We start from the raw sequence: 27,829 nt of genomic DNA, 5'->3' as shown, positions 1-27,829 counted from the left end.
CGATCTCCGTTGGTGACGTCCTGTCTGTGGGCGTCGTCGGCTGGCCCTCGAAAAATGCCACGTCGCCTCCCCGGGCAACGCCCCTTCTTCCCTGTCTCGCTTCTGGCCACAGGGCCAGAAGCCCGGGACCTTCCGAGGTCACGCTGCCCCGCCTGCCCCGCCCCTCCTCCCCGCCGGCTGCCCCGTGTCCTCCCTCCGAGTCCCGGCAGTGTGGCCGTGGCCCAGCTCCCTGGGACGGCGGCCACGAGGCACGACGGTGCGGCCTCGCCTGGCCCCCTCAGCCGCGTGCTCTGGGGCTCCCGGGCTCGGGCCCTGCTGTTCCACCCGTCGCAAAGCCTTTCCAGGTGGCCCCGGGCGGCCTCTCCTCATGGAGCCGCCGGTCACCGGTGTGGGGCCACCCTGCCTCAGCGTGACCTCATCTCTGCTAGTCACACCTGCAGACGCCCTTCTTCCAGATGGGGTCCCATTCACAGGGTCCAGTGGACGTGAACTTGAGGTGGCACTGTTGAGCCTGGTGGGCCACATGGCAGGCTTCTGGGAGGAGGGGCCTGGCGTGCCTCGGGCAGGGGGGCGGGGTGCCCTCACACACCCTGGGGGCCGGTGGTCCACGACCGAGGCTGCGGGCAGGGTCTGCCCCAGGCATGTGCCTTGCCATGTGGACAGCGTCCTCATGGTCACGGCCGCCAAATCCTCGGGTTGTACAGGGGTGGCCAAAAGAACAGGCTTTGTGTGGCAAGTGTCTCAACTTGTCTTCAGCGATTTGTTCAGATAAACCCATTGGATTTCGTCTCGACCACTAATTGGCAGCTGCTCTAAGATATCAGCATAGAGCCTGGTGTAAATAATGCTGTGATTTTCAAAGTATTCGTCCACCCACCCACACACCTTCTGTTCTTTCATTATTCTCTCTTCTCACCCACCCATCTACCTGTTCATCCATCTGTGTATTCATCCACCCATCCACCCATCCACCCGTCTATCCGTCTATCCGTCATTCATTCATCCACCTATATGTCCACCTACCGATGTATCTATCCACCCATATATCCATCCATCCGTCCATCCATCCATCCATTCACCCATCCACCCATCCACCCATCCACCCACCCACCCATCCACCCACCCACCCATCCACCCACCCATCCACCCACCCATCCACCCATCCACCCATCCATCCATCCACCCATCCATCCACCCACATCCTTTTCGAGCTTGGGCCACATCTTCCAGGCCCTGTGTTCAGGGCTGAGGCTGTGTTCTGCACACACAAGGCAGCTCTCCTGTCTTTGAGAACTGCCATTTTATCTTCACCCACCGTCTCCTGTGAGGTTGAGGGCCAGGATGTGAACCCAGGCTGAGCCTCCGTACACAGAGGGAGGGGTGGTGGGGACACAGGAGGAACTTCCGCTCTGACCGGCACCGAGTCCCTGGGACTGCCCGTGACTGAGGGGGCCGCAGCCCTGGGGTCTGGCTCAGAGCCGACCGTCGTCCAGGCCCCGGCAGCTGGCAGCATCCGGAACCTGGCTCACCTGCCGCGGCCACGGCGTCGGCCCAGGGCTCGGAAACCTTGCCGGTTCCCTCGGAGCTCTTTCTTCACGTGACCACATTGGATTGGGGGGAGGAGAGCGAAGGGGAGGCCGTTTTTAATGATCCCTGGTAATGAAGTCGGCGATAAGCAGCGGAGTCTGCTGTGCAAACAGCCAGGGCCACAGGGGCGCCTGCTGGTGTCCGGCCCCTAAGCCAGCCGTCCTTTCTCTCCAGCGGGTCGCCGAGAGCCGAGGGCAGACCGAGCTTTTGCACATCTGCGGAAACAGAGCCCAGTGTGGCCTATACCGCCATCCCCTCCCGGAGAGGGCCACCATGTGCGGAGACAAGGGTCCCGCTCCTCCTTGGGGTGCCCTTCTGCACCCCCTTTCCAGAAGGGCCTTCCCTCGCCGTGCCTAAAGAGTGAGCTCGTGGCCGCGCTTGGCATCTGCTCCTCCGCCCCCTGCTCCGGCCGTGATCCTGCCCACGTGGGGACAAGTGTGAGGTGGATTTGGGCCACTGCAGGCCGACTCCGAGCTGCCAGCCCCCTCGCCCTGCCCCCGCGAGCTCCGTGTTTATACGTGCCAGGATCTCATCTGGGTGGCAGTGGCAACCACAGGGACAAGGCACCACGCTTTCTCGAACCACGAGCTGGTCTCCTCCTCTTGGGTGGACTCGCCGGGATTTATGTCCACATTCTCGGGGGTGGGAACGTCCCTTCTCGTTTGGGACTTCAAATAATTTTACTCCTCATCAAAAAATTAATATTTGTTTTTTTTTTAATAGAGGGGTAGTATTTGGTCTTCCCAGGAATTGCACAAAAGCAGTTGGGAAGTGTAGGTGCCCAGAAACAACGCCCCACGCCCCTCCCTCCGAGACACTCACTGTCCACGTTTCCAGGAGATTTCTCTGGGCCAAATAATATCCCCTCCCCCCCAAAAAAAACGCATGTTTACTCAGATCCGATGTGACCTTATTTAGGATTAAGCTCTGTGCAGATTTAATTAGTTCAGTGGAAATCAGGTCATACTGGACGAGAGTGGGCCCGAAAGCCGGTAGCAGGCCTGCTCGTGAGAGAAGGGAGAGAGCTCCAGACACGGGGAAGGAGGCCGGAGAGGGGGGCGGAGGCAGACCACAGGGGCGCGGCCACTGCCCAGGGACACTGCGGCCCCCAGGGGCTGGGAGAGGCGGGCAGGGCCACCCCCGAGGGAGCTCCGCCCTGCCACACCTGATCGGATCTCACACTTCCGGTCAGCGGTCAGTAGGCGGGGAGAGGAGGCGTTTTGGGGCTGGAAGCCGCCGGGCGGTGGCCACGTGTCCTGGCAGCTGCAGGACACCGGTTCAGAGACACACCCCCCTTACCTGGGAGTGGACGCAGGTGGCCGGAAATCGTCCACGCACCGCCAATGGCAGGTCGACGAGGGCCGTTATGTGGGTGGCACATCTGCTCTGTCGTGCCCCCCAGGAGGCAGCCATGGGGGAGCCCTTTGACCCATAAAGCCACCTGCAGGGACGCAGCCTGCTGCCCTCCACGCTTCGGTCCTGTATGACGTGGGCCAGACTCAGCCTGGCTCGCGCCCCAGGGTCTCATCTGCCTCTGTGGGGATAGCGTCCCCGTGGGGCAAAGGAAGGCTCTGAGTCTGGGCTGTGGCAGACGCACCCGCCAGTGCTCGGTCTCCCGGAGGAAAGGGACACTCGGAACACCAGGCCCGTGGGAGGTGCTGGGACCTGCTCGTCCCCTCCCCAGAAAATTCGGCTCCATCCCAGGCACCTGGCCTGTGGGGTCTCGCTTTGAAAAGGAGCTGTGTTTTGTTTCATTGCTTTCGGGAGCGGGACGTCCTGCCCCGTAGATGCCCGTGGTCTTGTTGATCGGTCACGCTGTAATCGTTTATGAGTCCGTCTCTCCGCCAGCCCGTGGGGGCCGTGGGGCTCTGACCCCTGCACCCGCTCAGCATTCTCGGCGAGGACTGACCTGAGCCCTGTGGTCCAGCTGGCCCCCGCACTCCGCTCTGCCCGTCTCAGGTGCTGGAGAATTAGTGCTGCCAGCTCCCGAGAGCCGTGGTGAGGCCGGCTGTGTGTAAGCAATTAAATCCAAAATTTTAAAAAGTTTGTCCCTCCAGAAAGAGTCCGGGTAGGTGTGCCGCCGCTCGGACGCTGTCCCGTGGTGTGTGAGTCCCGGTTCCTTCTACCCTCTGCTCCGCCACACCTGGAAGTCGTTCCCAATTCCCCTCTTGGCCAGGACCTTCTCCTGTGGCGCCCTTCTAGAATGGAAAGGCCAGGTGACCAGCTGAAGGGCCGGGTGCTATGACAGAAGAAGACAGCAATTCAGAACGTGGGGGGCCGGCAGGGACCCAGGTCACACCAGCCCTTTCTTTCGCCTTTGATGGGGAGAAGACCTTTATCTAGGAAAGTCTCTCTTTTCTGTGTGAGGCTCTGGAGTTTGGGTCTAAGGCTTGGATCTGAGTGATCCAGAGTCCGGTGTGTCACCTCGGGCTGATAGTCCCTGGAGTGCCGGGTCCCGCATAACTGCCTGGAGCCTGGAGAGTGGCCGCGTGCCATCTTACAGATGGAGAACGAGCTTGGGCGCGGGGACCTGTTCCCCGGGCCAAGTGGAGGTCAGGCCTTGCAGGTCCTCCTTCTCCAACCTCTCCCCAGCCACAGGTGGCCCCCTGGCGTCCTTCCGGGTGGTGCCCGGAGGCCTAAGTTGCTATCCGCATGAACCGGCAGGAGCTGCAGGCGGTTATCCCAGACACAGGTGGGGGACTCGGAGCCTGGAACCTGCAGAACTCCGGGCCCCCAGGGGCTGGGGAGTGTCTGGGGTGGGGGTCTCCAGGGTCAGGCCCCGGCTGGAGCTGTGTGACCTTGGGCTCGCTGCTTGGCTTCCCTGAGTCTGGCCGGCCGTCTGAGCGTGACTTCCTGAGGCCGTTGTGAAGATTCAAGGAGATGAGGCAGGCAGTTCCGACACCGGCTTCGACCCAGTGCGCTGAGTGAAACGAGCCAGTCGCCGGAGCACAGACGCGTGGGGGTCTGCTCTGTCGGGGGTCAGGGGTCAGGGGCGGGGCCGAGCGTTTCCTGGGGACAGTGTCATCTGGGAAGATGAGCGAGTTCGGGAGAGGGCCATGGTGACAGCTGCGTGGCGCTGGGACCGCACTTGATGCCACCGAACCGTACGCTTTGAAACAGCCCACGTGGTAACGTTTACGTGCGTTTCGCCTCGTTCAGAGCAACTGTTTTTGAAAAGGAGATGGTAGGGGGCGTGCGCTCCGATGGCCACCGGAGGGCGGGGCGCGTGGCGGCCGGCGGTGGGCTCGGCGTGCCGGGTGCCGGCACGCTGGCCGCGCAGCTCTGCCCGCCGCGTCCATGCCGTGGCGAGGACGCGCAGCCGGCGCAGCGCCGGGAGCCGCTCACACGTGTGTCGCCGCGACGCCGGCTCAGGCCGTGGAGCGGCCCCGTTCCCCGGCGGAGGGAGCGGGCGCCGGGGACCATGGAGACGGCATTGCGGGTCTGGGTCCTGCCGCGTGCCTTCACGGCCCGGCGCGCCGTGCCCTGGGCGCGTCTGGCCGGGCGGGCTGTGCGCCATCGGCTCTTACGGGAGGTGCGGCGGCCGCCCCGTGCGCGCAGCCCAGGCGGGGACCCCTGAGCAGCGTCACCAGGACCAAATGTCTCGGAAACCCCGCCTGCTTTGTTCCCTCGGGCCCCTCAGGGTGCTTCAGACTTGAGACTGTTAAAGGTCCCGATAAGTCCCGCGCTAAAGAAACCCCTTAGTTCCGTTTGGGATGCGTCCCAAACTTGTCTCTTGAATCTGTTTTGCACAGTCTGACTGCAGGATGCCCAGGGCCCTGTGGAACTCGCTTTGGGAGAAAGATGGGGCCGAGAGTAGAGCCACCTCGTGACTGCTGGGCCTGGCGGGGTGGCCGGGCTGGCCTCGGGGTGCCTGCGTTCCGCTGTAGGGAGCCGGCTGTCACTCAGACTGCAGCCCCCTGGTTCCTGCCGGCAGACGGGCAGGTTCCTTCAGCCGTGTACTGTAAGACGGTTCACAGCACGGTACTGAGACACTGGTGTTTAAAGCCCAGGGCTTTCGTGTAGAGATCCGGGGCCCTGGCTGCTTTTTTAGGAAGTCATACTGCTGTAGCTTAGAGACTCGGGAGGGTCCCCCCACCTTGTTCCGTGGGCTGGAGATGAGGTGCCGTGGATGAGGGTTCTCGTCAGCAGCCGAAGACGGCGTGAGTCCCCAGTTCCCCGGGCACCACGGGCCTTCTGGCACCCCAAGGAGGCGGCGCCCCTCCCTGGCGGTTCCCCCGGCCCACCCTCGACGCCCACCCCCCACCTTTGGTCCACGCGGGGACCTCAGCAGCCGCCGTCCCGTCCCTGTCAGACGGCGTCACCACCGTGTCGGCACTACGATTCTTAATTCACGAGGCCGAGAGCCTCAGCCATCGCCCTGGGGGGCTCACAGGGGGCCCTGCGCTAGCTTTCTGCCCAGATGGGTGACACCCACTCCCTTCCCCCCCGCCCCCTTCTCCTGCTGTCCTCCTGAGAGGCACCCCGCCCTCCCCGGCTCCCCTGCCTCTCTCTCCAGTTCCGGCCTCGGGGTCGCTCGGCCTGGCCGGTCTGGAGCCCTCGCCCTCAGCCACGTTTCCCCCCCGGGGTGGGGTCCCCTGCAACTGGGTGTCTCTGCGGTGTGCATCTCTAACTGCAGGAGGCTCGGTGGCCACACTGGCACCCAGCCCCAACTGGCGCGGGCCCTAGTTTTAGCCGGCGCTGCTGCGAACAAGTTGACGCGCTGGCTCCTCCCTTTGCTCCGCCGCCGGCTGCCCCGTCTCTCTGTGCTTATGGGAGGCGTTTACTCACGCACAGGGCCGTCCGTTTGATTCTCACTTTCCTTGGGCCGCTCTCTCTTTTTCATCATTTAAATCCCGTTTCTCACGGGATCCAGTTCCCGCAGGGCCTGGCTTCGGACTCCTGGGACCATCTTCATGGGCGGTTCGGGGGCTTTGTAAGCCAGGTGTCCAGCTCCCCGCCCTGGGTGCCCGTCCAGCTCTGAGACCAAGGCCATCGGCTTTGGTAGGCCTCGCCCTCCCACGGTGCCGGCCGCTGAGCAGCGCTCCCCGCGGGAAGGCCACGTGGCCGAGCAGAAGTCCCCTGGAGCGGCTTGGAGGCCGGAAGGGGCCGCCGGCGTCCCCAGCCAGGTCTCTGCCTTCTGCCGGGAGGAGGGCGCCCCGTCTCTCGGGCCCTCGGAGCTTGGCCGTCCCCTCCGGCAGCCCGCCCGACACACGGCTCTCTCCTTCCCACTTTTCCAAGTTTCTGGCTCCCCGGTTGAAACGCGTCTTCTTTCTCACTGCAGAGAAGGATTTTGTTCTTTCAGGAGGAAATGTGGGTGCGGTCCCTGGCGTCCGCGGTGTCACTGTGGGGACGGCAGTTGGCCGTGTCTGTGCCGGGGGCCGTAGAAACGCCCAGGCCCCTCTGCCCGGCAAGGCCACGCCGGGGGACGCGACCCGGGGACGCGATTCAAGGCCAAGAGGCCACACGCACAGGAAGATGTTCGCGGCAGTGTTATTTATAAAAGCGAGAGGCCACGAAGCCGCTCAGCCCGGCCCCGAGGAGCTCGTCACGTGAAGTCACGGCACGTGGGCCCCGAACGTTCTGGAATGCGCATTACCTGACAGTGCTGTGGCCACAGCGACAAATCGTTTAAAAGGGCAAGACGCAAAGCCAGATCTGCTGCCCAGCTCCCCCGAGGGTGCTGGGATCTGGGCGAGCCCGTCCCCGTGGGGACATGCGCACCACGCCAGTGACAGCCTCCCCGGCGGTGACGGTGGCCCGGGGGCAGGGCCGGGGGCTTGGCGAAGAGTTAGGGAGAGAAATTTTCACGCCCCCTAAAACGGAAAAACGCACAACAGCTTCAGGCGGCGGCCGAGTGGTTTGGTGCGTGTTATTCAGGGGAGTGCCCTGCTGACCCCATTAGGAAAATGGGGCGTCTGCTGGATTTTTTTTTTAAGCAGAGTAGATTAATGAGTCAAATTGGTACTGTGGAGGAGCCTGCAGTCAGGACGGCAGTGCCAGAAGGTTCTCTGCAGGGGGCCCCTCCCGCAGTGCGGGCTCCCATGGGAGGCCCCTTCCAGGAGAGGCTGGGGGGGGGTCTTTGGGGCAGGATTCGCCGAGGCCCATCTCTGAGCCAAGGAGGAGGATGAAGGTGGAGCAGCCGCCCCGCCCCGGGGTCCTGCTGTATATCTGTGGGTTCGGGTCCCCGACCTCAGAGTGATCTGATCCTCTCCCACGTGACCTCTCGCGCCACAGGAGACGTGGGCCCACACGGCCAGGCCGGGGCAGCCCCTGACGATGTCCCGGGGGTTGCGGGGAGGCTGTCCTGCTATGCTGGGCCCACCTCCTACCTCCCTGCCCGCGGGGCTGGGTTCCTCCCGGATTTGGGGTTTTCCTGGTGGCCATGTCTAACAGGAACTACACTGCCAGCTCAGCCCTGGAAGGAATTCACTGGAAAGTTAAATCAGTCACCGAGGCTTAATTAGTTCTGAAAATGCAAGTCCGCGTTGGGACCCGCTAACGAGGCGATGAGGCGCGGCGCGGCCCGCCGGGCGCTCAGGCAGCGTCGCCGCGGGCGCCTCGTTCTCCGGGCGTCCTGGCCCCTGCGTAAGTCCCATCCAGCAGACACCTCGCTCTAAGGGGCGGCCCCCCTTGCGTCTGCCCTCACTCGCAGCCTGCCAGGGTGCTGGGAGTCCACAAAGGCTGGATTCTGGTGTCGGAAATGAACTTCCCCAGCGTCTGCGATCCTCCCCGGCCAGCGACAAGGACGTCCCCGGCCTCTCGGCTTCTGCGGTCGCTGGTCAGGGCACCCGGGCCTCCTCCCTCCCACCTCTCTCTGCTTTGACACACTCACCGGCTCCGTGCTGGGCGCACCCGCTGCCTCGACACGGAGACCAGGCGCTCGCCGCCAGAAACCACGTGTGCGTGCAGGCGTGTGCTTAACGTGGCTGTGATCGCATGACCTGCGCCTTCCGACGATGGCCGAGCAGCTCGTGCCGATGGACACAGCCCTCCTGCCGGTAATAGTGACCAATTCTGGACAAAATATGTGAAAATAGCAGCAACAGCTCAATGGCACCGGTGAGCGGCCAGAGACCGGCAGAGCTGGAGGGGCCGGGACCCCTGACGGGAACCCCGCGTTAGTGAGGGGTTCCCCTGACACGAAGTGAGGTTCACCGGGTAAGGGTTCAGTGGTTAGTGGTCAGGGTCGAGGCTGCCTGAGTGGCTGGAAGTAGGTGGGGGTGACCTTGAAAAGTGAGCCTTCCCCCCACCCCAAATGTGCGCACCAACTCCTCTCGAGTCCTTGGCTGACTTCTGCGCTCTCACGAGGGTCCAAGGGTCCCAGCAGGACACAGCGGCTTAACACTCATGGAACCGAGGGGAGGTTTCGGCAGCTCCCCGCTGGGGGACGGTGTCGAGCTGAGGCCTGACACTTTGGGTTTCTGCCAGAAACCCAGAAGGCTCCAGAAGACAGGACTTCACCCCAGGACCACATCGACAGATTCCCCCCCAAAAGCCTAAAACCATGTCCTCGCCACACGGAGTGTTACACCAGTAATTTTACTCCCTGCTAGAAAAACGCCACACTCTCGGGAGGAATGTGATGGAACCCGGGTCTCTACGACAGGCGAAAGGCAGTGACCGGTACAGAATCAAAAACAACTAGACATGCAAGGCAGAGGGCGAGGGTGGCCGACGTGTGATCCCCGGAAACCGCTATTAACAGAAGGAGACCCCCACGCGACCCACCGACTGAACGGGCAGCCACGGACCCCCAGCGACAATGCATGTTTGTGAGCCCCCACTTTGGGCTGCGTCTCGTACTGTACCCTGAAGATAGAGGGGTACGTGAACCCCCTCCAGCCCCACACCTTCTGGAATGGTCTAGTTGTGGGGAGGATGCCTCGCTCCACCCCCGCCTTGCCAGGCCCTCCTGTGTTGGGGGGAAGTTGGCAGGTAGCCCCCACCTGTGGGCTCCAGGCCGCCCATGGACCCGTGGGTCAGGCGGAGGTGCGGGTGGGGCGTGCGGGTGGGGGGCCACTCCCCCAGCCCCCACGAGGTCCGAGAGCCCAGTGTCCTGCTTCCTGCTGGGTCCTGCAGCCGCCTCCCCAGGTCCCTGCAGCCTCCGGACCCTCGGAGATCTCACAGACCAGCAGGACACGGGCGGGCCCACCGATCTGCAGACAGGGACACCGAGTCCCACCACCCTGACCCAGAGACAGGCCAGCCCCCAGCGCAGCCTCCGTCTTGCGGTAACAAGCTGGGACGGGCCCGGTCAGGGTCACGCCCTGCGGGCAGGGGCGGCCCGGCCGGCGTCCAGCTGCTGGCAGTTTGGGCGTCTGCTGTAGACTCGTGGTTGGCGCGGGGCCTCCAGGGCGCCGCCATCCGCAGGGGCTGCAGGGAGTCAGGGCTGGGCCTGAGTGACGGGACCGGGGTCCTGCTCCCGAGGGCTCCGACGTGCCCGGGTCACCTCCGGGAGCGCTGGGACAGCGGGTGCTGCCGCACTCGCGAGTGTGGCCCGGCGAACGTGTTGCCGAGCGCTGTGGCGCCAGGCCAGGGAGGGGTGTGCCGCCACCGCCCTGCGGGCCGAGCGTGGGTCTGGGTGTCACGCGGCGCCTCGCCGTCCCCCGTGGGGGTCCAGGTATCCCCAGTCGCGCGGCGCTCAGAAGGACCACCCCAGGGGCGGCCCGCGCTGCCCTTGAGCCAAAGCACCGCCACGCGCCCCGTGCCTCCCGGGCAGAGCAGCTCGCGGGCACACGTGTCCCCGGCCCAGGCTAGAGCCGCGTGGAGCGCGGGGGAGGAGGGCAGCCCCGGGGCCCGCGGCCTTCGAGAATGTTCCCCGGGGGCCTCGCCCGCTGCGTGGGCGGCCCCCGCTCCCTCTCCCACGGTCGGCAGCCTGGCGAGTAGCACCTGCTAGAGCCACTGTCCCCGCGGCCCGCGGCGCCCCTGCCGGCCCGGCCGGGGGACCCCCAGCCCCGTGTGTCTGTGAAGCTCCGGCCTCTGTGCGCCCCGCCCCTTCTCCTCGGGCCTCCATGGGTCCCCCGGGCGCCGGTCACGGGACGCTCCACCCGCAGCAGACGCCTCCAGCTTTGCTCAGAGAGAACCCCGCATCGTCGCCGAGACGGCTTTTTATATCCTGTGTTATTTATAAAAGCATGATTCACTTAACAATGCTTGCGAGATGCAGAAACGGTGCCGACTAACATTCACGTCGTGGTTGTCTGAAGCCGCGGGAAGGCAGCGAGGTCCGCTGCTCGGCCAGGCGGGGGCAGGCAGGAAGGGCCCTGGACCGGGCGCGCCCGCCCGGCCGCGGCCGCCCTGCTCCCGGCCTGGCCGGGCTTGTCGGGCCCTCGCCGCCCCTCCTCTGTCTCAGCGTTTGGTTTTCGGGTCTGCACCGCAAAGGGGAGGTGTGGCTGGCCGGCCACTGAGCCCCCTCGGAGTTCGGCTTCCTCCCCTCAGTTCCCAGCGAGCCTCTTGCTTGACAGAGGCCAGAGCCACCCCCATGAGTTTGTGCTGAGACAGAAATAGCCCCAGCCTGCCCACCCGCTGCCTCCCACAGTGAGAGGTGGGCCTGAGGACATCCCCAGGCCACTCGGAGAAGGGAGGTACCCACCGTTTGCGATGTCAGGGCTCCAGACTTCCCTGCCTGAGCCCCAGCCTCGTCAGCTCTCCCAGCCAGGGTCCCGGTGGCAGCAAGTGTCCACTGTGGCCTGCAGGCGCAGGAGGGGAAGGTTCTGAAGGGTGTAGGTGGTCCACAGCACGCCCAGCAGCCGGAGAGCCAGGCGGGGAGCTGCATGGCCAGCCAGGCGTCCAGCCACATGTGGCGGCTCCGTGGAGCTGGCACTGCCCAGTGTGAGGTGCCCGGAGCCAGCAGGGCAGCTTGGCCTCTGAGGGGCGGGCAGGGCCCCGGGCAGCAGTTGGGGGGGATGCAGGATGGGGCAGAGAAGTGAGGTGGCCTCAGGCCCCCAGCGACTTTGGTATAGTCTCCTGGTGTACTCGGAGAAGTACCACGGCGTACTCGGAACAACATAGAAGCTGGGCCTCACCGCTTGTCTCTTCATTGGTTGGTCCGTCTGTCCGTCCGTCCATCCATCCATCCATCCATCCATCCATCCATCCATCGATGCACACCAGAGCTTCAGGGAGCATCTCCAATTTGCAGAGTGACAGGGGAACAGGGTATTAAACCCACCTTCAAGGAATTTAAAGTCCCCTAGAGCCAAGAAATGCCCGAGGCCAGACCACCATCATGGGAGCCCTGAGAAGGGGTCTCTCCAAAGACCGGCTCAGCCAGGGAGACTTCCTGGAGGAGAGGACGCTGGAGACGACAACGTAAATGTGCTCTGAGGGACAGGGCGGGGCAGGTGGCCTTGCTGCCCGGGAGGTCAGCACCCCGCCCCCCGCTGTGCTTCAGACAGGAGCTCAGGTGACCCTGCCCTCGCCCTCCCCAACACTGGGGATGAGCTGGGCCAGTCCCACCTTACAGATGGGGAAACCGCGGGAGGCGGAGCCAGCCCGTGTCCCACGCTGGGCTCCCACAGCGCTTGCCCAATGCGGGGCGGGGGCCTCGCCCGGGACGCCCTCGGGCGGTGTTTGTGGGACCCCCCCCACCCGCCCCCTGCTCGGCAGACTCCGAGGCGTGTTTACAGCACCTGGCGCTGCCTCCCCTCCCAGGGCTTCAGGCAGTCTTGAAATGTTCTGGCGTGCGAAGAGCCTTTTTTATACAAGAAATGAAATTATTTTCAGCCTGTTGTCAGGCAGTTGTCAAAAGACGTGGTGAATAAAGAGCTGGCAGAGCGAGCGAGGGTTTGTGAGGGCGGATCGGGGTGCGAGGGGACTTGGGGTGTCAGCGAGGTGAGGCAGGCAGGTCCCGTGCGGCTGGGGCGGACCGGCTGGCTTACGCGTTTCTTCATTTTTACTACTTAATTATTTATTAGTTCTTCACAAGGAGCTGGTGCCGGGGTTGGGCTGGGTGGGGCCAGGGCGGTGGCCGAAAGGCCAGGCAGGGAGGCCGACAGTTGGGGACTTATTTAGGGGTGACTCTCTTTTCCTTCCTGGCAAGTATCTGATTTGGGGGCCTCCACCTAATCTTTCCTCCTGCGTTTTGGTTTTCCCAACGGCCCCTAACTTGATGCTCGCAGCCCTTTGGGATGGGTGGGTGGGCGGGCCAGCAAGTGGACAGACTCCTGCGTGACCCCGCCCAGCTCCTGCTCATCTGGAACAAGGTACATCTGAAATCAGACCTCGTTGGCACTCAGGTCAGCGGGAATGTGGCCGGCGCAGCGCCCAGCGGTCACTTCGGTTCTCCACGAGTGACCGCGTGTGGGGTCTTTGGGCACCGGGGCCTGAGACGTCTCCACAGCCACGGCGGGGTGCCGGGGCGCCTGACCCGTGTGTGCCCCTATCCGTCACACGGCCGTGCGGTGGGTCTCAGGAGCCTGAGGGCACCGCATGGAATGTCCCTGCCGTCTGAGCCGCGTCGCAGGATGAGCCGCGTGGACCCAAAGGCGTCTGGGAGCCCGAGCGGGAAGCGGGCCTTGAATTTCGACTTCCGCCTCTGTCTTCATTTCCATTTGGGGCTCTAATCCCTGCGTCTGGGAGATGGAGACGGCGCCTCATTCCCGGGGCTCTGCAGAAGGCTGGGGTAGGCGACCAGGAGCGGGGCGGCCTCCCTCCGCCCCCGCCGCTCAGCCGCCCCGTCGCCCGGCCCGGCGCGGTCTCTGTGGCTCTGGCGGGAAGGGCTGGGGGCGGAGACGGGGCTCGAGGCGCCTCGGCTTTCCCGCCTGACTGGGATGCGATGGCACGGTGTGTCGTCCGCACGGAGGTGAGGGGGCCGCATGCGTGGGCCCGGAGCCGCCTGACGCCGGGACCACTGCCCGCAGGTAGTGAGCTCCCTGTCGCTGGGACTGCTCAAGGAGACCGTGCCTGCTGGGGCGAGGAGGCCACAGGTGGGCGAGGTGGGTGGTCCTAGGAGCGGCCCACCTCCCCAGACAGGATTTCAGGGCCAGCACACAGTAGGGCTGCGTGTGCGCTGGCCAGGGCCGCCGCCTCTCGTTTCCGCGTAGTCGTCATTCTGATTCCCAGAAGCGTCGTGGGCTGGAGGGTCCTCTGCTCGCTGAGGGAGTCAGAGGTGTCGGGGCGGGTCTCCAAGGGCAACGCTGTTTCCTGGGTCCCCCAGATCCTATAGTTTCCACAGTCAGGTCTCCTTTCCCACCCTGGCCCCCTGGTCCCACCCTGTCCTGTTCATCACTGCAATGTCCCCTGGCCAGGCGCGGAGGTGGGGGGTTGGCCGAGCCTGCCCCTCCCCTGGGCCTGCTTCCTGGTTGCAGGGTTCTCAGGGGTGCAGGGCGGTGGGGGGGGGCATGGCGGCTCCAGGACCCCAGCACTTCCGACTCTGCTCCCATGACGGGTGGGTGAAGGCACCGTGTCCCTGCCGTTTGGGGGCCTGTGGTCTGTCCCCTCCTTCCTCGAGGCTTACTAGAGGTGGGATTTTCCCTTGGCCCTCCACCTGGGTCAAAGGCAGGGTGCTGCGGCAGGGCCCCACCGTCCTCTGGCGCCCCCGGCAACCCCAAACCACAGGCGCTCGCTGCTGCTCTGCCGGCCAGGACTGGCGTGGGGACTTGGCGCGGCTGAGGCTGAGCTTTTGGGAGGGCGTCCGTCCCAGACAGACAGACGGAGGCAGGGTTGAGCATCGCCGAGCCGCCCACTCGCCCAGAGGGTTCCCTGAGCTTGGCGAGGTCTCGGGGACCACGTGGCAGGGCTCAGCCTCTGGAGAGGCGCTCCCCGGCTCGCTGTCACTGCGGCGTCACCCCAGCCTGGCAGGCGGCCCGGCCCACAGCCAGCGCACCCCCCATGAGCCAGACACGGCATTCTCACAGACCCCCCCAGGGCTTCCGTCTCCCCAAGTGGGAGCATCTGTGTCCTCGTTGGTGACGCCTCCTGTGTCTGAGGGAGAGACTTCTGGAAGCTAAGCTTCCTTGTCCCAAATGTGCAAGGACACAGCTCTCTGCCAGCACTGCCACTGTCCCCAAGGACATGGAGTGTGTGGGACAGGTCGGCGGGGACTTTGGTGATAGAAACGCAGTGCCAGAGTTGTTTCTAGGGCCCGTCTGGGAGCCGGTGGGGGTGCTGGTCTGGGGTCTGGGACCCGGCGTGGAGGGTGCGAGCGTCCCCCAGGCACAGTGTGCCTGCAGCGGAGGGTCATGTGATTTGGGGCGGGTGGCAGTCAGAGAGATGGCATTTAAGTGCTCGGCCAGTGCGCGGACACCGGGCAGGCTGAGTTCTCACACACTGAGACCCTCAGAGAGGCGTCCAGCCAACCCAGCTACCGCCGACCCAGCACCCCACCGACCCAGCACCCCACCGACCCAGCACCCCACCGACCCAGCGCCCTGCCACCCGGCTCCCACCGACCCAGCACCCCACCGACCCAGCACCCCACTGACCCAGCACCCCGCCACCCAGCGCCCCCACACGACCCAGCGCCCCACCGACCCCAGCACCCCCACTGACCCAGCGCCCCGCCACCCAGCACCCCGCCACCCCAGCACCCCCGCCACCCAGCACCCCGCCGCCCAGCGCCCCCACCGACCCAGCACCCCGCCGCCCAGCGCCCCGCCACCCGGCTCCCACCGACCCAGCACCCCGCCGCCCAGCGCCCCGCCACCCGGCTCCCACCGACCCAGCACCCCGCCGCCCAGCGCCCCGCCGCCCTGCTCCTGCCCCCCGGCGCCCCGCCAGTCTCTCCCCCCCGCCGCCCGTCCTAAGTGTGCCAGCCGTGCGGACTTCGGCTCGTGGTCCCGCTGCTGCGTTTCCCTGGGCTCTCCTCATCGCCCCCCACCCCCTCTCTCTTTTTTTTAAATTTTGGAAGCAGTTCTCTTAGCAACCGAAAAACTGCACACTTAATCACAGCCCCGGCGGCAGACACAGCCAGCGGCGACGGAGCCCGCCCCCCGCCCCCCGCCGAGCGTTCAAGACCCTTCTCCTTGTGTCCAAGTGACCCCCTCGCAGCCCCCTCCCCCGTGTAGAAATAACCCCCTTCCACCCGCCCCTCCGTGCATGCTTTGTTGGGGGGGGGAGACTTTCTCACTGTTCCCTCTCCTGGTTTCCCCTCGACTTCTGTCAGGCGCAGATGCTAAAGAAAGTGATTTTAGATGCTCGTTAAAGTGACCGAGGACGCTCATTCTCCTGCCTGGATTCCGCAGGAGCTGTTTGTTTTATTCCCCTTTAAAAAAAAAAAAGTGGGGGTGGGGGTGGGGGCGCCCCAGGGACGCGGCGGGTACCGAGTCTGACTTCCGAACGAGATCTGGGCCACGCACAGACACTCCGGAGCGCCGCCGGCTCCGGCTGGCGCGGGGCTCCGCGGAACGGGGATGTCCTCGCCCCTGGACTTGCTCGCCGCATCTGCTAGCAGCACCGAAGGAAACTTGGCTTTTTCTTTAAACATAAAATTAGCAAAGCACGGCGCGTTATATTTAGCCCCGGGCGCGTCGGAGCAGCCGTGGCCCCGGCCCCAGCCGGGTTTCCTGGGATAATCGGGGCTCAGCCTCCCAGATGCCGGCGCCCCGAGGCCCCCCTCCCCGGCTCGGCTCCCAGGAGCGGAGTAGCGCTGCTCACATGACGGGCGCTGGGAGCGGCCGCGGGGCTTGAGCCCCGGTCTGCACACGGTTGGCTCCCCGCTGACAGGCAGACCATGGGCTGGGCGCTGCGCCCCGCGCGCGGGGTCTGGCATGCCCACCGAAGCGCGGAGGCACACCGTGCCCGGACGCCCGCTGCTCCGGCGCCGAGGGGCCGGGCGGCCCTGCTCGCTTCCCGCCCGTCCGAGGAGGTTATATAATGAGTGGCGGTCGGCCGCCGGAGTCGGAGGGAAAATGAAGTCTTTGTTAAATGCCTTCGCCAAGAAGGAAGGTAAAGGAGAGCCGCGGGGAGCTCGGTGCATGGGGCTTGGCCGTTTCCCACGGGTTTGCGGGGGGAGGGGGCCTCCGCTCCCCCCAGGATCTCCGGCTGGTCGTTCTCCCCGTAGAAGGAAGGGTTCGTGGCCCCGGTGGAGACGGGGCTCTGTGGGACTCGCTCTGGAATGCCAGCCCTCTGGACCTCGGGTTTCCTGTCTGTCCCTCAGTCGCTGCAGAATCGCATTCCAGAGCCTGCCTCCCGGTGACGGTGCCAGAGGGCGTGTTGGGAGCTCAGTCCTGGGGAGGATAAAGGAAGTTTTGACGGTAGTCTGCCCGCTGCCCCGAGGCCGGCGGGCACTCGCTCGGGATGGCAGGTGGGGGACACAGCGCTGGCCGCGGCGGCCAGGCGGCCGGTGTCGGGACCGCGTCTCGGCGATCCCCGGCAGCCCCTGGGTTCGGTGGCCGGGGTGGGGGGGTGCAGGGTGGCAGACTCCCAAAGTACACACGCTTTTTGTCATACCTTGTGTGATTTTTATTGCGGAAAGAAAGAATGTATAAATTGGAGCATGTAAGACGGCTCAGGGAACACCCACCCACTTAGAGTTTGCAGATTGCCCGAGAGAAGGGAGCAGTTGGGTGGAATATTAATCATTTCCAGACAGGAAAAGAGTTATTTTTAACCCCTTTAAACAACAACAACAACAAAATCAGCGTTTCCTCCGAGGACTCCAGTTAGTCTGTGAGATGGGAAGCTCTGGTTTTGTGAAATCGGGTTTATGAAGATGTAAAACTGGAGTAATCGGCAAAGTACCTCCCAGCCCCAGCCGTAAAATAGACGTGGGGGAAAATTTCCAATTACATGGCCTAGGAAACCAATTTAACGTGAATCTTGGCAATTAAGCGAGGTAATTTCATGCGCACACCGGCCGCAGCAGCGATGCCATCGAGGGCCCCCGGCTTGACCCTCGGGGCACGGTGTGCGGAGCGGGTCTCGGCTGCGTCGCCCTGCGCCTCAGCGGCCCCACGCAGCTTCTCGAGCACGGCCCCCCGGGAGGCCCCCGCCAGCCTGTTCCTCAGACGCTTGTATGGGCGCAGCTCCCGTCTGCACGCCTCATCTGGCGTTATTAGCCCAGATTCGCCTTCTGGGACTCTGGCTTTTGGGGTGCACGCGTGGCGTGACGTTTTCTTGGGGCGCGCGGTGGCCACATTCGCTCCACATCTGTTCCGTTCTCTCAGAGACTCGTCTTCCCCCCGAGTTCGTCTCCCTGCGAGCAAGACCCCGGAGCTCGTCCCTCTCTGTTTCGGGCACTGAAATCTGGTTACGTCGGGGAAGCTGGTGGCTCGGCTTCCGTGAGCGCCAGTCCGGGAGCGTCCCCTTGGGCTGGAGCATCCCCGCCCCGTGGCGAGCATGGGCCTCTCCTTGGGCCGAGGGCAGCGAGGGTGACGTGAGAAGCCAGGGGTTCCGTGGCCGCTCTCTGGCGAGCCTGGCGGAAATGCCGGCTCTCTGGCCGCGACGCGGGCTCCGGCCAGCCATCTGTGAGGGGGACACACTCACCGTGGGGCCCCGGCCCTTGTCGCGCTCATTCCGTCCCCACCCCTATGTCCGGCGGGCCTCAGGTCGCCAGAAGCACCCACTGCCCGCACGTTTGCGCACCCTGCCTGGTGAGCGCTGACATCCCTGTCTTGCTGGCCTCTGTCTGCTCCGAGGAGGGGGCACGGCCAGCTATACACAGACTCAGGACGCTCCCCAGAGCTCAAGGGTGCGGGCAGGTGGGGCGGGGCCTGGGCAGATTCCCAGGGGGCCGCTCCCCGCAGAGGGCAGCCTCGGGCCCCAGAGACAGGTCTGCGGAGGGGGCCGCTAGCCTTCCCCGGTCCCCTTCCTGCCCCAGCCCAGCCAGCGGCCCCCCGTTCCTGTGCTTTGTGGAACCGAGAGGGCTCGTGGGTCCCCGTGGAGGAGCCCTGGGGACGAGGGCGCGCTGGGCCTCGCTGGAAAGACAGCGTCCCCACGTGCCACATCCTGATCCCGCCCACTGTGCCGGACAGCGCGTGACCCGAGTGCGCGTCCTTAGCAAGACCCTGCCCCGTGTCCCAGCCTCCGGGTGGCCCCACCTCTGCTGTCCAAGGACCGTCCCGAAAAGGGGTGCGCTGGGCCACAGCTCTGCCAGCTCCGCCTCTGTCCCCCGCACGCGGCCAGCTCCGTTTCTGTCCCCCGCACGCGGCCGGCGCCACCTCTGTCCCCAGCGCGTGCGGCCGGCTCCGTCTCTGTCCCCCAGGAGCTCTGCTGTCCCGTGTGGGCTGGTGGTGGGGCTCAACGTCCCGCCCAGGCCTGCGAAGCCTGCAGCTCCCCCATTTCCGCGAAGCGCTTGGCCGTGGCCTCTGACCTGGGCAGCGGGTGGGGTCAGTCCAGACTCTGCCCTGCCCTTCCTGTGCCGTCCTCTCCTGGGAGGCGCTCAGGGTCCAGTCCGCAGGTGGCACCCCGGGAGCATGGGTGCTCCGGCCCTCGGGGGGGTGGCCTGGCCTCGGGCAGCGCCCTTGGGAGCTTGGCGGCTCCGGTGCCCAGCATGCAGGTCCCCCGGCATGTGGGGGACCACAGGGCGTCGAGTGACGGAAGTCGTGTCCTTTGCCACCAGGGATCACTAGCGCCTCAGCCCTCTGCAGCCTGGAGGCCACTGTCCCTCACGCCCTCTGGCTCCTGCCCTCGGTGCCACCGGGGCAGCCACAGTGCTGGCCGTCGCCGTCACCGTCCCCGGGGGCAGCACCCTCATTCTAAGGCCCTGGCTGCAAGGCCCTCGCCCCAGCCTGGAACTCAGTAAGAGGCCAGACGGGGCGCACAGCCCCCCCGTCCCACGCCGCCGGGTCCGGTTCGATGGGTGTCGTGAGGCCTGGGCTCGGGGTCGCAGCCGGCGCCCCGGCAGCCCCGAGGGCCTGTGAGCGCCCGGGGCCCACCATCACAACATGCCGCAGATGCTCCCTGTGCCCCGTCCCGGAGGCCGGAGCCCGGGACCTGGGACCCGGGTGTGGGCGGTGGCTCCCCCCGCGACCCCCCTCCTGGGCGGGGAGTGCGGATGGCATGTGCTCCCCGTGTCCCCGCGTGGCCGTCCCTCTGTGCATGTCTGTGTCCCGATGTCTGCGTCCAAGGGCCCGGCCGCGCGAGGCCCCACGCCCAGTGACCCCGTTTGACCGCGACGACCCACGTGAAGAGTGTCTCCACACACAGCCTCGTGCCGAGGGCGTCGGGGCCGCAGTGCGGCCGTGGCAGGGCCACGTCCAGGTCACGGCGGGGGCCGAGCCGGGGCTGCCCATGCGCTGGGCGCAGCGTGGACGGCGGCCGGATGGAAGCCTGGCAGCACGCCCCTTCCATCTCAGCGTGCGCTCGGACCCCTGTGTGACACGCTCATCCTGTGTCCACACCATCTGTGCTTCCGTGTCGGGCGGGGCGGGCCCTGCGCTCGGCCGGCGCGCGCCCTCACCCGCCTCCGCCTTCTCTCCCGCCAGCGCCCTTCCGCGAGGCCCCGGCGTACTCCAACCGCAGGCGGCGGCCCCCCGCCACGCTGGCCGCCCCCCGGGTCCTGCTGCGCTCCAACAGCGACAACAACCTCGCCGCCGGCGCGCCCGACTGGGCCGTGTGCCCCGCCGCCTCGCACCGCAGCCTGTCGCCCCAGCTGCTGCAGCAGATGCCCGGCACGGCCGACGGGGCCGTCAGGACCCTCGGCGGCTACGTCCCCGGGCCCCGCAGCCGGTCCCCGTCGCTCAACAGGCTCGCCGGCGCCGGTGAGGATGGCAAGCGACCGCAGCAGCCCTGGCACGTGGGGTAAGGACCCGCAGCGTCGGGGTGGGGCTGCCTGGGGACCAGCGAGGGGGCGGCCGTGACTCCGGAGGGTGCGGGCAGCTCACCACTGCGCCCCGGGGACGTGCGCAGCAAAGCAGTGGCCGCGTCCTGTCACCGCTGACCAGCCTGCGCAGTCGGGGCGCCCGGGCATGGCCCCTGTGCTGTCCCGGCCCCCCCACCCCCCGTGGTGCCTCGGGGCGTGGGGGGCGGGGGTGCTGCGTCCTCCCGTGTCTCAGATGAGGGGCCTGAGGCCCGGGTCACGCAGCCACGTGTGGCCGGGCAGGACTCTGACCCAGGCTGCTGCTTCCCGAGTCCGCGATGGGGCACACAGGGCTCCCCCCCCGGCCCCCGACCTCACCCGCACGGCGGGGGCACACAGGGCTCCCCCCCGGCCCCCACCTCACCCGCACGGCGGAGAGGGCCCGTGTTCCTGGCTGGCGGGGCATTCCTGGCGAGGTTCCAACGCCCCCTCTGGTCCGGCACTCAGCACCCTGCCACCTGCCTCCCTGTCCACATTTCACACCTCCGCCCCGGCCTCCAAGGCACCTGCTTGCCCGCTGCCACATCCCGGCTATGATCAGGGCGTGGGGAGGGCCGCAGGGCCCCCGTCCTGTGTGCTTGGTGTGTGTTTGGGGTGGGGGCTCGGGCAGGAAGCCCGGGCAGAGGGCTCAGTGCGCTGCGTGGTTGGGGATGGGGCTGTGGCCACGAGCGGCATGCCAGGTGTCCAGGCTGCGGCCGCAGAGGTCGTGAGGAGGACATGCCCGCAGGAGCCTCGGCTGCCCCTGGCAGGGCTGGCGCACCCCCAGGCGCACATGACTGCCGCGGCCCTCGGACACACACACGCCACTCGCCTCTTCTCAGCCTCTGCACGGAGAGACCCAGTTCCTGGTTCTGGTCTAGATTTGCTCTGGGCCCCCCAAGGGAGAAGGCACAGGCGCTAAGAGCAGTTTAAAGCTAAATTAAAGGATTCCCCTGAGGCAGAAAATTCCACTTCACGCCGTTCGCTAGAATTATGACTATAATTTTAAGGAGAGTGTGTCCCCTTCCTCCCGTACAAAGTCTAATAAGATGCTGCAGGCGGTGTGGCCAGGGACTTGCAAAAGCTGCAAACAACACATTGCTTCCGAAAAGAGCGAGCGACTGGGGCGCATGGCAGGGACCCCGTCTGAGCGTCCCCGTTCCTGTGCAGGTGTGCACGTGTGGGTGTGAGGGTGCGCATTGCCAGGGCGCGTGCGTGTGTGCATGCACGCACGTTTGTGTTTGTGTGTGTGTACGTGTGTGCGCTTGCGTGTGCACGCAACGTGTCTGCATGTGTGTGTCTCTGTGTTTGTGTGCGCGCGTGTGTGTGTACGTGTGCCTCAGGACTTCCTGAGCACGTGTGCTGGGCTCCACCTCGGGCCGGCCACCTGACCCCTTGTGCCTTGTCCCTGGCGACTGTAAGATGGGGCTCCCTCGGGTCGTCCTCAAGGCCGGCTGATTGAACCGATTCAGGGCACCTTGCACACAGGAAGTGCTCGGTCCACACCGGCCCTTAGGTGCGGCCCACACCGTGTCCGACCCAAGGCCAGGCGTTGGGCCAGGCCCGTTCCCTTTTTGCCCAGAGCTGCGGGCAGGGCGACTGGCCACCCCAGTCTGCCGAGCGCAGCACCCTCAGTGCTAGCACCGAGACGGTCCGCCCCCCAGCCGTGCGCCCACTGCCTGCCCTGGTCGGGGGGAGGCGTCCTCGCCCGGCCGGCACCCCGCCTTGCCGAGCGGCGTCCGGACCGTCAGTCAGCCCTCCCCACCGTGGTCCCCGCCGCCCCCCTTCCCCCCAGCGCATCACAGCCTGCCCGTTCCACGTCCATCTTGTTACGGTCCGGCTCTCTGCGACCCCGTGTCCTGACAGTGGCCCTGTGGGCTGCCGTCGTCCTTACTCCCAGACTCCCCCGTTCCAGCGGGTCCTGCCGGGCATGCCGGCTTGCCCCTGCGAGGAGAGGGTACTGGCGGGCGTTTGAGCTGCATGGCAGGCTCTGCTCCCTGGCTGAGAGACCACCACCCGGCCTTGCACACCTGCACCCAGGCCTGAAAACGGCCATATGATACCAGCCGGTCAGGTGATCGGGGACACTGGGACTCAGGGCCCCACGGCACAGCTCCTGGGCCTTTGGGGGGCTCAGAGAGGTGGCTGAACCCCTCCACTGTGTCTTTGTCCTCGAGGCTGACGGGTCCCAGCCAGACACTGTGCCGATGGCACTTGCCATAGAATGGGGTCCCCCAGCATACCCCCAGAGCCCTTCCCGGCAATCACAGAACTGGAGGTGGGTTTAGGGTGCGCCTGCCTCACCCCATCCTGTCTCAGGAGTGGCTGCCCAGCGGCCCACCCCCCAGGCAGGCCCCGTGCCAGACAGCCTGGTGGCATCCAGGGACCTGGCTTCCCCCAGGAGGGTCACAGCTGCCTCCCGCCCACTGCGCAGCTTTGGGCAGGCCGCCGGGCCACTCTGCACCCCGCTTTCTCCTGCGTGAAACGGGGCCAGCGGGCGTGTGTAGAGGACTGTCCCGCGCTGAGACCTGTGTCCAGCTCGTAGTGAGTCCCACGGAAGTGTCTTTGACCCTCGGCTGTTGTCCTAGTCAGGGACGCTGCTGTGGGGGAGGCACTGTTGGTGCCCCGGCCCGGTGGCGTGCGGGGCTGAGGGACGTGGGATCTCGTCAGCCAGGTCGAGGGAGACGTAGCGTCCTGAGCACGAGGCGGTGGCCTCGGGCTGCATGTTCCCGCCTCGTTCCCCCCCTCCTTCTCCCCCGACGCCTGCACGAGGCGGTGGCCTCGGGCTGGCCCCTCAGCCGCCTCTGTCAGGCAACCGGAGGCCCCAGAAACCTCAGGCCGGAGTGTGGTGGGTGCAGCGCTGTGGCCTGAGCCACACCCTCGGGTGCAAACTTGGCGGGAGGCGGCCCGAGGCCTCCCCAGCTGGCCTAGCTGCAAGGCAGAAGAGGTCAGGAGGTCCCGAGGCACAGGAGCGGCCGTGCTCCTGGCTCAGGTGCCGGCTCCGCACACACCTGCCTGAGGCGCGCCCCCTAGTGGTCTCCGCTGGCATGCCAGGCCAATGAGCCCAAGAACCAGCCTGAGACAGGGTTTGCTGCATCCACCTGCCCCACCGCCCCTGCGGAGGAGTGGGTTCCCGCCAGCACCCCTCCGGGCTCCCGCCAGGCTCAGAACAGCCCTTGCACTTTTACACAGTTGGGGCAGCCGCCCCGCCCCCCACTAATGGGTTTCCGGGGTGGGGCCACTCAGCAGAGTGGAGCGGCTCGTGCCGTGGATTTCAGGCAGAGGACATACGCACCCTGGCCACTGGCTGTGTCGCTCCGAGCCTCCTCTGCCCCCGTCCCGTCCGCACAGGCGGGAGCTGAGCTGGACTCTCCGGCCGCCGGGCAGAAGCCGGCAGGGGCTCGAGAAAGCCCGTCTTTTACCCCGGTCGCTGCCAGTTCCCTGAACTTGGCCGTGGGGAGCTGAGGCCAGTGGGCGTCGGGGTTTCGAGTGGGGGGTGGAACCGGGCGGAGGAGCCCGCCCCGTGTGGCCCACGTGGCCGTCCAGGGGGGTCATCGTGTTCAGGCGGGCAGGGCGGGCCGCGAGCCTGCACCCGCAGCCCCAGGGGCGGACGGCGACATCGGCTTCACCAACACCTCACCCCCCCACCCCAGGTCATGGCTGCGCCTCCCGTAGCACCCCGGTAGGGAACGCCAGCCCAACACAGGCACCTCGAACCCAAGGGCCGTTTGCTCAGAGAACAGAGCCTCTCACATGCAGCCATGGACCTCACAGGTCACAGCCCCCACTTCCTGTGCAGGCGGAAACGGGGGTTCCGGGAGGCTCTGGGGGGGTGGGACCCCGCCTTGCCCTGCGCACCCTTCCGGGGAATAGAGAGAACCCTTCTCTGGCCAGGCCGTGGGCCTGCAGCGGTGGGCGCCCTCCGGCTCGGGGCCCTGTCCACCGCTCCCTGCCTCCCGGGGACATGGGGACCAGGAAGCCAACGCTTCCCCCGCGGGCCAGGGAGCCTGGTTTCCTCGGCGGGAACTGCAGCTGCCACTTGTCCCCTTCTGCCCGTCCGGACCCAGACGGGGCCGTGGGTCCTGGCTGGCTGGGCGGGGACCGGAGGGACAAGGCCAGTGCTGCCCGGGCCGGCTGTGGACTTGGACTGTGCTCCCACGGCCCCGCCACCGGCCCCGCATGCCCGAGGCACAGCCCCCGGACGCCGGGACTAGGGACCGACGAGGGGCCAGGCTCCCGGGTCTGTGTCGGCCACCTGGGGGGTGGGGCCGGGCGAAGGGGCCCACCGTGGTGGGGTAGGTGCTTCCTGGCCGACCACACGGGCCTCCCCCGCCACTCGCCTTCCACGCTGGGGACAGCCCCTCTTTAATCTCCTGTGGCGAGGCGACCGCGTGAGCTGCCAGCCCTCTCTGTGCTGGGCGCTCACTGCTCAGTGGGGAACGCCACGTCCCTGCCCAGGGACGACGGGAGACTCGCCGGCCCCCGAGGTTGGCTGGGGGAGGACGCGGGCGGCCCAAGTCACAGGTCACGCGGTCAGCGTTCAGACCTCCTTGGGGGAGGCGAGCGTCCCCCAGACGAGAGGACACCCTGAGGTGAGGAGAGGTGCCGGCTGGGTGTCCGGGCGGGACAGGGGACGCGCTGTGACCAGAACGGGCTGTGGGAAGGTGCGAGGCAGGAGCCACGTTCAGAACTGTGCCTGTCACGGGAGGCCCTCGGTCCCCACCCCACTTCCCTGAAAACGGTGTGCAAGGCAAAGGGGACGTCCCACACCCCAGAATCTTCCAGGACCCTGTTTCCGCCTCTAAGCCAGGGCGGCCTTATGCTCACAAACGGGTCACCACAGAGAGCGTGGGGACGGCAGGACTGTGTGGGGTTCGGCACTGTACGTGGCCCTTCTCCAGTCACAGTGGGTCTCCCCGCAGAGCCCCCGAAACATCGGCTGCACGCCGGCGTCCCGGCCAGCAGCGGGGACTTCCTGAGCTCTTTCTGTCCCCGCGGCACCTCCTTAGGACCTCAGGGGGAGGGTGTGGCGCGTGGGACGCCGTCGCCAGGACCACAGTGGCACGTGCTGGTCAGGGCTGTGCGCCGCCGACCTCTCTGCCTTCTCCCTGGCCCCGGGCCGGAGGGCGACGATGCCGACCGTGCACGGTGACGTGCGGGCTGAGCTCTCTGCTTACAACACGGCTGTCGGCGGAAGGCCCAGGCTCGGGGCCGTCTGTGATGGGCGCGCCTCCCTCACCAGGGCCCGAGCTGGCGCCCCTTCCCCACCCTCCGTGCGAGCCGGGGACCCGGGAGGCGGCCGGCGTCAGTGCGTCCCCAGGTCCGGCCAGCTCTGCCCCTTGTCATCTCTGAGTCGCCCACCTCTCTGCACGTCGGCCCTGCCGAGGAGCTCCTCGCCCCCATCCAGCGCCCTGGCCGCAGCCCGAGTCACCCAGAGTCCGTCCAGTCACGTCCTTGGCCTCTGGGCCGTCAGTTCTGCCCTAAATGTCCCTGCAGGGCCTTTCCTGCCATCGCAGCCTGCCCCCGAGTCACCCCGTCCTCTGTGCTGACCCGTCGGACATGCAGAAAGCGTCTTCCCACGTGTCCTCCCCGCGAGGCCCCCCGCGAGGCCGCGTGTTCACGGACCCGCCAGATGCTTGCTGAATGAATGAATGAATGAACAGATGGACAGACACGTGGGCGACGGGCGAATGACGGACGGCGGGGGCTCAGTGAGCGGGCGGGCCCCCGCAGCCCCGCCCACTCCACATCGCCGTGCGTGTCCCGGTCTGGGAATTCTGGGACGCAGGCCTCACGCCAGGACGCAGCGGCCGGGATCCCACCGGCTGCCCTCGGCCACCTCGACCGCCGTCAGCACGCAGCTCGGCGACGCGAGGCGCGCTCGCCCGGTCGCGCGGCCGTTGCCGCCCCCGAGGCCCGCAGCAGTTTCCACGCTCCCGGGCCGACACCCTGCCCCGCCACACGCCTCACCCCAGCCCCGCCGGCCACGCGCCGTCCCTGCGAACCCGGCTCCCCGGGGACAGTCACACGGGGCGCGTCCCTTTGCGGCCGGCTCGTTTTCCTCGGCGCAGTGAGCTCCGTGCTGAGCCCGTGGCGGGACTTCCTCCCTCCTCCAGGCCGTCCGTCGTCCATCGCCGGGCATGGGCGCTGGGCACTTCCTGGCTGTCGTGATGCTGCTTGGAACGCGGGCGCTCAGACACCTGTTCCGAGTCCCCGCGTTCCCGCGTGTGGCGACCTCGCACGCCGGCCCCCGGGCCGTGAACGGGCTGGCCGCAGGTCAGAGCGTGGCCTGCTCTGTCGCAGCCGGTGACCCTCTCCCTGTCCCCTCCCTCGCAGGCCGACCTTCCCGCCTGGTGCCAGCAAGGACGCGCTGTCTGCTTTCGAGCGCCCGGGGCCCAAGCGGAAGCTCTACAGCGCGGTGCCCGGGAGGCTCTTCGTGGTCGTCAAGCCATACCAGCCCCAGGTCGATGGCGAGATCCCCCTTCACCGTGGCGACAGGGTCAAAGGTCAGTGCCCCTGACCTCCTCAGCTCCTGGGGCAAGGTCAGGCTGGGCTCCCTGTTCAGTCAAGCTCAGGTTTTATAGCTGCCTCCTGCGGTGTGGTCCAGTGGGACCTTTGCCCATCACACCCAGAAGCAAAAGTCTCTGAACTGTCCCTGTATGGTTTAATGCAGTATTTTTGTAAATCTTAAAATTCCAGATGCTCAAATTATGCACCTAAGAATCTCCCTGACCCGCCCCCGTGAGTTTTAACACCAGGACGTGTTGTGGGAGAAGCTCCTCCTGCCTGCACCCCCGGCCAGCGTCATCTCGCCGTGGCCGTCCCCTGGGGCCCCTCTGCTCACCCAGCGCTCGGCCCAGGAAGGGGAAGCCCAGCCGTGTGGGCGGGGACCCGTGTCTGTCCCCCCGTGGGTGTCTGGGTCATCACTGCACAGGGCCCCCGAGCTCGGCCCGCCACCCTTTCCTCAGAGGGGACCGGCAGACCCCCCCACTCCCGGCCAGCGCCAGCAGACCCGTGGGCGCCTCCCCAATGAGTCGGCGCGCCGAGGGCGGGTCTCCTCAGTGCCGGCCGTGCCAGACTCGCCTTTCAGTCCAGCCCTCGTCACTGTGCGTCCAGGGAGCCCAGCCCCTCAGCGGTCAGCCCGTCACGGCTTGTCCGTCCCCAGCCGTACTGGTGTAAAAGGTCCCGGCGACCCCGGCACGCGGACCCTCTCCCAGACCTCACCGCTCCTTCTCCCCTTCGACACGCCCCATGCCGCCCCCACCGAGTTACCCGGGAAGTAATCGACGGCGGGGGCTCTTCCGTCTGAGGTGGGGCGTCGAGAGAAGGGACAGAGCGGCCGCGTGACACGTGGTGTCAGGGGTGACAGGCATCCAGCGCTGCACTCTGTCCCCGAGGGCGACAGGCAGAGGGGCCCCGGGGACTGCAGCGCTGTGCCCTCTGCACTGCCTTCCCAGGGGACGCTTTGCCAGGTCCCCTCGTCCACAGCTGAAGAAGGCGTGGTCGGCCGGCACACGGGCCAGC

The 27,829-nt window shown here is 66.6% G+C and overlaps 1 protein-coding gene across 3 annotated transcripts in view; it reads left to right on the top strand.

The window, feature by feature from the left end:
• Window positions 1-27,829, top strand: part of SHANK2 (SH3 and multiple ankyrin repeat domains 2) — a 303,870-nt gene that overhangs the window by 97,855 nt on the left and 178,186 nt on the right. For 2 of the 3 annotated variants that reach the window (XM_036220412.1, XM_036220411.1), the window contains 2 exons: window positions 19,953-20,268; window positions 26,642-26,811. In XM_036220412.1, the coding sequence (XP_036076305.1) occupies window positions 19,953-20,268; window positions 26,642-26,811 (486 nt within the window). Of the gene's footprint in view, window positions 1-15,631; window positions 16,474-19,952; window positions 20,269-26,641; window positions 26,812-27,829 lie in introns of those variants that run through there. The other variant, XM_036220413.1, reaches the window with a different exon arrangement.

Source organism: Rousettus aegyptiacus, unplaced genomic scaffold, assembly GCF_014176215.1.
Source record: "Rousettus aegyptiacus isolate mRouAeg1 unplaced genomic scaffold, mRouAeg1.p scaffold_m13_p_5, whole genome shotgun sequence".
In the NCBI taxonomy this organism is placed as follows: domain Eukaryota; kingdom Metazoa; phylum Chordata; class Mammalia; order Chiroptera; family Pteropodidae; genus Rousettus; species Rousettus aegyptiacus.
This window is presented reverse-complemented; position numbering and strand designations above follow the sequence as displayed.